The sequence below is a fragment of the Chiloscyllium plagiosum genome, chromosome 43 (genome assembly GCF_004010195.1).
Source record: "Chiloscyllium plagiosum isolate BGI_BamShark_2017 chromosome 43, ASM401019v2, whole genome shotgun sequence".
NCBI lineage: Eukaryota > Metazoa > Chordata > Chondrichthyes > Orectolobiformes > Hemiscylliidae > Chiloscyllium > Chiloscyllium plagiosum.
In genome coordinates this window covers 16,213,320-16,224,933 of record NC_057752.1, presented here as the reverse complement: position 1 = coordinate 16,224,933, position 11,614 = coordinate 16,213,320, and the positions used below count along the sequence as shown (strand labels likewise).

The following is an 11,614-nucleotide window of genomic DNA, read 5'->3' as shown; positions in this document are numbered from 1 at the left end:
CTCCCTCCCCATTCTCTCCTTTCCCCCCCCCCCCAACTCTGCCCTATCCCTCCTTTCCCTCCCCCACTCTCCTCCCTCCCCCCTGAAGGGGCACTGGCCGGTTTCTGTGGCTGAGAGAGGCTGCAGTGTTATCTGAGCGGGGGGTGGGGAGAGGATGGGGGATTGGGGGTGGGGGTGTCAGGGCCGTGAGCACTTTATTCCTGTCCCCTCCTGATTTTCTCTGCGTGCAGCAATCACAGACTGAATTAGGAAACTGTTAGTTTCTTTTAAACAAAGGAATATTAGTTATGACCCTCTGTACATAAGCCATTTGGGGGGGGAGGGGTTGTACAGTGGAGGGCTTTGCTGACCCTCTCTCCTTGGCGAAGGGTCTGTGTCTATCGGGGGGGAGGGGGTAGATTAATCTGATGGAGAGAGGCAACCATGTTTCCTGGGGGTCAGCTCTGTCCTATGTGCTCTGTGTTGGGAGAGACCAACTCTCCCCCCCCCCCCCGAGGCTGCTGACCCTGTTGTTTAACCTCATTCCTGAATCTATTCCCTGTTTGGAGGAAGGGGGAAGAACAGTCAGTGGTCCCAGGCCTTGAGTTTGAACAAAGTGACTGGCTGCATGTGACTGCTGACTCTCTCTCTCACTTCCTGCCAGTCAGTGACACTGGGCACCTCGTGTGGAGCTCTGAGGTTAACCCTCTCCCTGGAGAGTAAGGTCGCACGTGCACCTCCCTGGGGGTGCTTGGCTAGTAATCAGTAACCCAGACTCCATCTTTGCTGTCTGTCTCTTGATGTTTTTAACCAGTGGGTAATTTCAGTTGCAGCAAAATGTCAGTTGAGAAGATCCATGCCCGGGAAATCCTGGATTCCAGAGGGAATCCCACTGTTGAAGTGGACCTCTACACGGCCAAAGGTGAGTCTGACTGGCCTGAGATTGGAAGAGAGGTTTGGGGGTGGGGGAGGTGGTGTATGTGTGTGTGTGGTAGCAGATGGTGGGGGTGGGGGTTCAGGATGGTGGGTGGTTTGTTTGTGAAGGCGGGAGATCAGGGTGTAACATTGGAGCTGGACAGTTGAGAGACATGTAAACAAAGTCCATTATCATGTGATTGTATACCTGGCCACTGATTAATGAAGCCTTTGTCCTGACCGTGAGCTGTGTCTACTTTCAGGCCATTTCCGAGCAGCCGTACCGAGTGGGGCTTCCACAGGGATTTACGAAGCTCTGGAACTTCGTGATGGAGACAAGTCCAGGTACCTGGGCAAAGGTGAGTCAGCTGGCCTGGGTTATAAAGGTGCTGAGGGTGGAGCAGAGAAAGGGAACAGCTCCCTGTCTCTCCCCAGAGTCGGCGCTCTCCCCTGTAGTATTGGAACAAGTGGTAGGTGTGTGTTTGAGAAGGCTTGGGATTTATGAAGCTGACCATCTGAATCACTTAAAGCCCTTCCCCCAGGGCCATGGGGTTGAGTATTTTGAAGTGCCTTCAGCCGAGCAGAACCATAGAACCCCGACAGTGCGAAGACTCTCTGAGACTGCAGCCAAACCTCCAGAGAACATCCCACCCCATCCCTGTGAACCTGTATTTCCCATGGGCTCATCTGCCTAACCTGCGCATCTCTGGACACTATGGGGCAGTCTAGCATGGCCAATCCACCCTAACCTGTGCATCTTTGGACTGTGGGAGGGGAACCCACGCAGGCAAAGGGAGAACATGCAAACTCCACACAGTCACCTGAGGGTGGAGTTGAACCTGAGTCCCAGGTGCTGAGAGGCCACTGCTGGCCCTTCATTCTTGTAAACCTACGTTGTACTCCCTCCAAGACCAATGTATTCTTCCTAAACTGTGGTACTCGGGTCTGTTCAGTCCTCTAACTGGAGTGTAACCAGGGTTTTGTTACCCTGACATGGTTTATACTCCCAATCCCCAGGGTGCTGAGGCTAAACTAGCCAAATGCCGCATTGCAGTGATCACTTGTTGCAACCTGCAGTTGGTAGTTCAATTCGTCAGACCAGTGCAAATATAATGCAATCGTTAGTTGCAGCCCTGTGTCTGACTGAGTAATGATCAGACTGGTTTCTGCTGGTAGCTGAGTGTAAGTTCTACCCCTCCCCCATTCACCAGCCACATTCCACTTGCTTTGCAGTCTGGACCAGCTGCTGTATTCGCTCGGAGTTACTGTCTGTAAATCCATCTTGAGTGTCACTATCTCCTCCATAACACAATGGGGACTGTCTTCTGTTTGTTGGGCTTGACTTGAATTGATGATTCAGTGTAAAGGGGTCCCCCACAGGGTTGGAATAAATCAGCTCACCAACTCCCTGAAAGGCTGACCCCATGGAAGGTCATAGCCAGCTGCTATACAAGAGCCCGACTCTTTGGGTCATCTGCTCACTCTGTTCATTTCTCTTTCTCTCGGTTTGCAGGAGTACTGAAGGCTGTTGAGAACATCAATAAACACATTGGCCCAGTGTTGATTGAGAAGGTAATGTACCGCAGCCCCTCTGACTGCCACTGAGTGTAAACGTGGTTCTCTTTTAACAGCCTTCTCGATTCAGCTGAGTCACACCAGGCTGACACTGCCCTGCAGTTCCCCCCAGTTTATAATCTGCTGAAGATAGCACACTGAACCCCAGGGCTCACTGATCAGGTCCCCCCCCCCCCAGTAAAGTAAAACCCCTCAGAGCGGGAATGTGAGAATGTGAGTAGGCCATTTAAGGAGGTAAAAACGACTCTCTGCCTGTATTCCTGATGAAGGGCTTTTGCCCGAAACGTCGATTCTCCTGCTCCTCGGATGCTGCCTGACCTGCTGTGCTTTTCCAGCACCACTCTGATCCAGAGTAGGCCATTTAAACCTGTTCCACCACTCAATGAGACTTTGACAGATCTGTGGTCCAACTCCATTGTTCTCCCTTTGGCCAATATCTCTTGTACCTTTGCTTAACAAAAGTGTCTGTGTCTCTGATCGAGCATCAGCTGCCATTTTGTATAAGAGTTCCAAATCTCCTGCCCTTTGTGTGTTGAGCCTCCTAACATCTCTCCTGAACAATCTGGTCCTAATTGTCCTAGTTCTAGAATTCCCAAAGAGCATAAATAATTTAATACTGTCTTCTCCTGTTATTATCTTGAAGACATTGATCAGATCACCCCTTAATCTTCTAAATTCTTGAGAAAACCATTCTCATTTATATTATGTCCTCATAATGTATCTGCTGAAGTCCAGGTATCATTCTTGTAAGCTGGGTGATCTGCCCTCCAAGGTTACCGAATCCTTCCTATGACCTGGTACCCAGATCTCTGCTCAGTCATCCAAGTAACCAGGGTCTTGGAACACTGACTCTCTTTGCTCCCTGTCTCATGGTGTTGAGGCTAAATTAGCCCAATGTCACACTGTAGTTGTCACTTTCACAATCCACAGTATTGAACACCAAATGTTCAACTTACTCTTTTGCAGAAAGTAAATGTAATTGAACAGGAAAAGATCGACGAGCTGATGTTGCACCTGGATGGAACTGATAATAAATGTGAGTGTGGGTCGGAGGGTCTCGCCTGGGAAACATTCTGAACTGTTTTACTTTGGCCTAGACTCAGAAGGGCTGTGGTAATCTCTCTCTCTCTCTCTAGCTAAGTTTGGAGCCAATGCCATCCTGGGTGTCTCCCTGGCAGTTTGCAAAGCTGGTGCGAAGGAGAAGGGGGTGCCACTGTATCGCCATATTGCTGACCTTGCTGGCAATAAGGATCTTGTCCTCCCAGTCCCGGTGAGTCTGTTATTCCCTGCCTGTGGGAGTAGCTTGCAATTCCTGCATTATCCACCTCTGCTCCTCCTAAAACCACACTGACATATCACTGAGATGCCCCACCAAACATTCCCAGGACCAGGATAGCATGGGATTAGATACAGAGTAAAGCTCCTTCTGCACCGTCATCTTCAGACATTCCCTGGATAGGGACAGCAGAGTAAAGTTCAGAGTAATGCCCCCTCTAATCTTTAAAGTAAACGTTCCTTACTGTCCCCATCAAACATTCCTAGGTCACGGGCAGCATGGGATTGGACCCAAGGTATCAGAAATGCCAATGAACAAACTTCAGAAAGTCACAAAAAATGTATCTTAACTGTAAGTGAACTAAATCACTCCAAAGCAAGAAATTGATCTTTGAATTAATGAGTAATTAATAAAATCATATTAGGCAACCAATTTTCCAAAAATCCTTTTAGCATTTGTAGTTCTGATGTGGAGCTAGAGACAAGTTAAGCTTCAAGTTGTGATTACTAGGGATGGGGTTGGGCCTGTTCTGAGTTAGGGAGTTGTGTATAACTAATACCGAACTTGTGCTGAGCTCTCACCTCTTTCCAACTGGCATAGACTTGTATATTTAGAATGGTCCAGCATAGTACAGGCCCTTCGGCCCTTGATGTGCTGACCTTCATTGTACTATCTTCCATGGGCCTAACCAAGAGTCACTTAAATGTCCCTAATGTGTCTGACTCTACTCCCACCACTGGTAGTGCACTCTGCGTGCCCACCACTCTCTGGTAAAGAACCTACCTCTGACATTTCCCCTCAGAGGGATTGAATTCAAGAGTCGTGAGGTGATGTTGCAGCTGTACAGGAATTTGGTTAGGCCACAGTTTGAGTACTGTGTGCAGTTCTGGTCGCCTCACTTTAGGAAAGATGTGGAAGCTTTGGAGAGGGTGCAGAGAAGATTTACCAGGATGTTGCCTGGAATGGAGAGGAAGTCGTACGAGGATAGGTTGAGAGTTCTCGGCCTTTTCTCGTTGGAACGGCGAAGGATGAGGGGTGACTTGATAGAGGTTTATAAGATGATCAGAGGAATAGATAGAGTAGACAGTCAGAAACTTTTTCCCCGGGTACAACAGAGTGTTACAAGGGGACATAAATTTAAGGTGAAGGGTGGAAGGTATAGGGGAGATGTCAGGGGTGGGTTCTTTACCCAGAGAGTGGTGGGGGCATGGAATGCGCTGCCCGTGGGAGTGGTAGAGTCGGAATCATTGGCGACCTTTAAGCGGCATTTGGATAGGTACATGGATGGGTGCTTAATCTAGGTTAGAAGTTCGGCACAACATTGTGGGCCGAAGGGCCTGTTCTGTGCTGTATTGTTCTATGTTCTAACCTTCCTCCAATCACCAAGCAATGCCCTGCAGTGATAGCTGCCATTTTGATCAGTGAGTTGTGAAGAGGATGTGAGAATACAAATGGATATGAAAGGTTTGGACAGTAGCCAAAAGGAGTATCAGCTGGGAAAATGTCCATTTTAACAGGAAGAATAGAAAGAACTCCTTGTCAGTGCTAAGAGATTGCAGAGCCCGGAGATGCAGGGGGATTTGATGTCCTTGTGACCAAATCATGAGCGGTTAGTACACAGGTACAGGAAGTAATTAGGAAAGCTGGTGCAATCGACTAACCTCGATTATCCAAAGTTCAGATTATAAGATCAAGATCAGAGGGTCCCGATGCTTGGCTGAACTGTTATCTGGCATTCAATTATCCGAACACCATACTCCCCACCCGTGCTGTTTGGATAAGCACGGTTCCTCTAATTGCAAGAGGAAATTAAATTCAAAAGTAGTGAGGTAATGTTTCAGTTATAAAGGGCACTGTGACTAAATCTGGGGTACTGTGTACAGTATAAATCTCCTTCATTAAGCAAGGGTTGTAACTATATTGAAGGTAGTTAGACCAGGCTTACCAAACTAAAAACGGGAATGGGCGAGTTATTTTAAGAGACCAGTTGGACAGACTGAACTCTTATCTGCCAGAGTGGAGTAAGGGCTGACTTGATTGAAACATGATAGATTCAGAGGGGTCTTAACTTGGGGGGGCGGGAAACATAGGGACACCATTGAACCCTTGAGCTGCTCAGCCACCCAGTAAGAGCATGGCCAAGCAGTGGCCTATGCTTGTTGTGGGGCCCATATCCCTTAACACTTTGGGAATTTGTCTAAGTTAGATTAAATTTAACTATTGAATTAGCGTTGACTGCCATTTGAGGAAGTGTTTGAAATTTCCACCACTATTGTAGAACTGCTTTGTAACGTTTCCTGAATGGCCTGGTCCAAATTATTACGACTAAGCCCCTGCTTCTAGAATTGTCAACCAATGGAAATAGTTTATCTTTCCCTGCTAAGACTTTGATTAGATCACCTCTTAACCTTTTAAACAGGCTTCATTTGTCTAATCTCTCCTCATAACCTCCCTGAAATCCAGCTATTTTTCTTGTAAACCTTTTGAGTAACCAGCTCTGGGGCAACAACATTCTTCCTAACAGGTTTCTGAGAGAGGTCTAACTATAACCACCTCCATAAAGCACAAGATCCAGCAGCAGGACTAGGCCGTCTGACCCCTCGAGCCTGCCCCGCATTCAATAAGATCATGGACCTAACTCCACCGACCTGCCCTCACCATAACCCTTCATTCCTTCACTGTTCAAACATCTCTCTTTATCTTAAAACATTCAGCGTATGAAGCCTCAGCTGCTTCACTGGGCAGGGAATTTCACAGATTGCCAATCCTCTGGGGAAAGGAGTTCCTCCTCAGCTCAGTCTGAAATCTGCTTTCCCCCTTCCCCTTATTTTGAGGCCCTGCCCCCGAGTTCTAGTTTTACCCACCAGTGGAAACAGCCTCCTACTTTGATCTTATCTCTTCCCTTCATCAGTTTAGAATCAACCGAGTGAACCTCCTCTGCACTCCCTCCAGTGCCAGGACATCCTTTCTCCAGTGCGGAGTATAACCCTGTCCTCCGAAAGGCCAGCATTTCATTGGCCACCTTGACCATTTTCTGACCCTCTTTGTGACATTTTAAAGAGCTATGCACCTGAATCTCATTGGGCACTGTTCCTCCAGGATGCCGTAACCCTGTCGGTCCCTTGTTCCCCCTACAGGCCTTCAATGTGATCAATGGGGGTTCCCATGCTGGGAACAAGCTAGCCATGCAGGAGTTTATGATTCTGCCCGTTGGTGCTGCCACCTTCAAGGAAGCAATGCGGATTGGTGCAGAGGTCTACCACAACCTGAAGAACGTCATCAAGGCCAAGTATGGGAAAGATGCCACCAATGTGGGTGATGAGGGAGGATTTGCCCCCAACATCCTGGAGAACAATGAAGGTAACAGGCACACACAACGCACCAACCTTCCCTTCCTCTACCCACCTCGCTGACCTCCCTGGTAGGAGGACTGTCTCTCCTGTCTGCCCTGGGAATGGCTTGGGAATTTACGGAGGACCCCAGTGCTGTCAATCCTCAGCTCAGTGAGAATTCACACTGTCTGCAACTGAAATTCATCTTCCACGCCCCACCCCCACCATCTTCTCCTCCTCCCCCCACCCCCCCCCCCAATATCCACGAGGGTGGGTTTGACCAAAATGAACCCAGAAGATCACTTGCTGCCTGTGTACTGGGCTCCCTGGGATGTGTTAATCTGAATTCTAAGACATGTCCTGAGCAGACCTGAACTCCTGCAGAGAGGAGAGGAGCAGGACACAGGCTGGATATTCTGTCTACCTAGTGCTGTTGCCAAGTGACGGAGCCACCGGGCTGACGAGTGGCCAGTCAAGCTTTCAGAAGCTCATGTTCTGTTTCGCGCTGCCCTCTCCAAATGTCAAGACCTAACTTTAGCTGCAGGAGCAGTAACAGAATCTGAGGTGCTGGGCGTCGAACTGCAACCTTCAGATAAAATACCATGGTCTGAGAGCTCAAGGATCTGAAATAAACGCAGAAAATGGCAGGCTCACAGCTGGGAGCTTGAATGTCAATGGGAAAAGTTCAGTTTTACCGGGGGGGGGGGGGAAGTGGGTGGAGAGAGCAGAGAGCTGGGATCTCATTGCAAATGGAGGGAACTGTTTAAGATGGAATCATAAATCTGATACAGGCGCTCTCCCCTCCCCCTTTTTCTTTGCTCCCATCCCCAATGACTGATTTTTTTTTTAACTCTGGAAGATCTGTAATGCTGGAGTACTTCATGTTTCTAATTTATTTTTCCTAAGAATTTGTATTTAAGTATCTGTACCTAGGTATCTTTGTACCTAAGTGGCAACTTGTAATCGTTTCACTCCACTACACCCATTTGAGTTATGTGACAATTGAATGAATTCAATTCTGTCCCTCCCCCAACCCCGAGAGTGCAGCAAAGGGTTAAATTATCTTAAAAATCAAAGGAACTATGGATGCTGTAAATTGGAAACAAAAACAAAGTACTGGGGAAGCTCAGCAGGTCTGGCAGCGTCTGGGTAGAGCAATCAGAGTTAACGTTTTGGGTTTGGTGACCCTCTGTCCCTTCCTTCCACTCCGCAGCTCTGGAGTTGCTGAAGACTGCAATTGAGAAGGCCGGTTATACCGACAAGATTATCATTGGAATGGATGTGGCAGCCTCTGAGTTCTGCCGCAAAGGACAATATGACCTGGATTTCAAGTCTCCCGACGATCCTAGCCGCTACATCTCTGGGGAGAAGCTGGGTGACCTGTATAAATCCTTCATCAATAACTACCCTGGTAAGGGCAGGATGGGGAGGTGGGTGGTTAGGAAATCTACTTCAAGAGTGAACTATACTGTAAACAGAAGAGCCTTGGGAAACGTTGAGCAGAGAGATCTGGGAGTGCAGGTCCATTATCCACCTGTGCAGCTACCTTCAGGGTACAGAGTGGTCAAGAAGGCATATCGTAGGCTTGTCTTCATCGGATGGGGTATTGAGTATAAGAGCTGGCAGGTCATGTTAAAACTGTACAAGACATTGGTTCGGCCACATTTAGAATACTGTGTACAGTTCTGGTCGCCACATTACCAAAATGATGTGGACACTTTGGAGAGGGTGCAGAGAAGGTTTACGAGGATGTTGCCTGGTGTGGAAGGTGCTAGCTATGAGGAGAGGTTGAGTAGGTTAGGATTGTTTTCATTAGAGAAAAGGAGACTGAGGGGGGACCTGATTGAGGTTTACAAAATCATGAAGGGTATAGACAGGGTGGATAGAGACAAGCTTTTTCCCAGGGTGAGGGATTCAATAACAAGAGGTCACGCTTTCAAGGTGAGAGGTGGAAAGTTTAAGGGGGATATACACAGCAAGTACTTCACACTGAGGGTGGTAGGTACCTGGAATGCGTTGCCAGTAGAGGCAGGCACAGTAGATTCAGTTAAGGTGCGTCTGGACAGATGCATGAGTAGGTGGGGAGCAGAGAGATACAGATGCTTAGGAATTGGGCGACAGGTTTAGCCAGTGGATTTGGATCGGCTCAGGCTTGGAGGGCTGAAGGGAGGGCCTGTTCCTGGGCTGTACATTTTCTTTGACCTGCTTTGTTCTAAGACCCTGGGCTGGTGCTGGTGCTGATTCTCCCTCTCCCTCTCCCTCTCTCTCCTTTTTAGTTATGTCCATTGAAGATCCCTTTGACCAGGATGACTGGGAAAACTGGTCCAAGTTCACCTCCAGTGTGTCCATTCAGATTGTGGGAGATGACCTGACTGTCACAAACCCCAAACGCATCCAGACAGCAGTGGATAAGAAAGCCTGCAACTGTCTCTTGCTGAAGGTCAACCAGATTGGAACGGTCTCTGAGTCCATCAAAGCGTGAGTGATCATTCATTCGTTCATTCAGTGAGTGTTGGGGGAGGAAGGGAGGGGATGTGTGCACACTGCACTATCTGAAGTGGTGGCTCTGATGACTATGTTCAGTCTACCTCTGAATTGGGGGACATGGCACAGTCCCATGGGGAAAGAGCATGGCCGAAGCCGGTGGTTCTAAATGGATAGCTTTCAGGGATTGCATTGCAGATGTAATAGGCTGAATGGCTGTCTGCTGTCACTGAACCCCCTGGTCAGGAGAAGGAATCTCTACAGAAATCAGGATAGTAATTGGGGTTAGGGTGCATCCACTGCAAATGTCACAAGCCATATGGGAGTGAGGAGGGTGGGGCAGGGAATGCTGACCTTTCCAAACCTTGCTATTTTGGGATTGTCTGAAACTGGAGACTCTCGCTCAGGAGAGGAGAGAGTGCACACAGCTCTGTATGTGGGTAATCACTGGGCAGAGTGGTGACAGTATTAGCACCAGCTCTGTCTGCTTCACTGCTGTATTCCCCTGGATTTTGTTTTTAAAAAGCCTGTCTCTGTGCACACTCACTCACCCTGCAAAGGAAGCTGCTGATTTTTAAAAAGTGGCCAAATCAATGCAGTATCCTTAAACACTGAACAGGTGCAGCATGGGATTGGCTACAGCTCCCTCTACACAGTAACTCACTCTCCTTTCCTTTCCTTCAGCTGTAAACTGGCTCAGACTAATGGCTGGGGAGTGATGGTGAGTCACCGCTCTGGGGAGACAGAGGATCCTTTCATTGCTGACCTGGTTGTAGGTCTCTGCACTGGCCAGGTGAGTGTGTGACCTCCTTCGTGGGGGATGAGGGCTGTCTCGTGAGTTCTGAAGCTGTTTTTTTCTCTCTGGTGTTGGCTGGTTCTGCAAAGCACTGGGTAACCTCTCTCTCTCTCTCTCTCTTTTAGATTAAGACTGGGGCTCCATGTCGCTCTGAACGTCTAGCCAAGTACAACCAGCTGATGAGGTGAGTAATACTCACGTGGAAGAATTCTGCAGAGATTGTAATATGGGGGCCCCTTTTTTGAAGATGGGTGTTTGGAGGGTCATACCAAACACCAGGAGTAGAGAATCCTGGGAGCACTGGGAATAACTGGACCTTATCAGAGTTTGATCTTGTATCCCTCAATTTCATCCCACATCTATCTGCTGCTCCCTATCCTGGAGAATTCTCATTGTAACTAATGGCTGGTGTTTCACCATCTGGGTACATTCTTTTTAGGCTTGCATGTGCTTCACACCAAGCATTCCCAGTCCAGGCAACAGCCTCTGTAAGTGGGTAGTAATGTGTAATGTGTACTAATCCTGAGGTTAGAGGGGAAGCAGGTAAGTCTGAGAATTGCAGGTGTTGAACATGAACCAAATTCTTTGTGGTTTTTGTGCAGGATTGAGGAAGAGCTGGGAGAGAAAGCCAAGTTTGCTGGCCGCAACTTCCGGAAACCACTGTGAAAGCCTGATCTGCTTCCCTAGGAGTTGTAGGGAGCAGCATCCAGCCGTCATAACCCCTCACTCCACTCTCCTGAAGACTGCTCTCTCTCTGATCCACCACCATCACCAGTTGTCTCCTCTCCACCTGTCCTATGGCTCCCCTGCAAAGGCTTCCGGTCAAATCTAGATGTTGCTTTGTAATCAGGATGTGATGTGTTGGTGAATAAAGTGCTCGTGTCACTCAGACCTGTCTGTCTATCCTCTGGGTGGTGGAATTGGAGTGGTTAGTTGCTGTTTCCTCAATGGAGTGTTTAGTCAACAGTTGAGAATGACATTTCTGCCTCATTTACACATGCCCCATCGCTGCTTTGTGCTCTCTCCCCTATTAATATGCAGCAGCATGGTAATTACGGTAAGCAGATTGAGATTCACTGGACACTACAGAATGTCCAGCTGTGCCTTGTACAGGTTTAAGCAAACTCTCCATTCATTATTTCAAAGGGGGGGGGGGGGGGGGGGGTTACACACCTTCATCAGCTTTTACTTGTCCTATACAGGTCAGTTTACAATCCAAGCCTGTCCCTGCATTCACTGTCAACTTAGACCACTACA

At 48.3% G+C, this 11,614-nt stretch overlaps 1 protein-coding gene across 1 annotated transcript; it reads left to right on the top strand.

Moving 5' to 3' along the window:
* Positions 1–780: 780 nt before the first annotated feature.
* On the top strand, positions 781–11,246 carry LOC122543410 (beta-enolase). Its single transcript, XM_043682121.1, has 11 exons — positions 781–901; positions 1,158–1,253; positions 2,408–2,466; positions 3,436–3,505; positions 3,606–3,739; positions 6,883–7,105; positions 8,291–8,488; positions 9,354–9,555; positions 10,246–10,354; positions 10,483–10,541; positions 10,960–11,246. The coding sequence occupies exons 1-11, from the start codon at positions 817–819 to the stop codon at positions 11,021–11,023; spliced, it is 1,299 nt and encodes a 432-aa protein (XP_043538056.1). The 5' UTR covers positions 781–816; the 3' UTR covers positions 11,024–11,246.
* The last annotated feature ends 368 nt before the right edge of the window (positions 11,247–11,614 follow it).

Excerpts from the sequence above, each read along its gene's own strand:
- LOC122543410 (XM_043682121.1), top strand. The coding sequence starts at position 817 with ATGTCAGTTGAGAAGATCCATGCCCGGGAAATCCTGGATTCCAGAGGG. Across the intron at positions 2,467-3,435 it reads GCCCAGTGTTGATTGAGAAG|AAAGTAAATGTAATTGAACA; the intron begins GTAATGTACCGC and ends ACTCTTTTGCAG. Across the intron at positions 3,506-3,605 it reads GGATGGAACTGATAATAAAT|CTAAGTTTGGAGCCAATGCC; the intron begins GTGAGTGTGGGT and ends CTCTCTCTCTAG.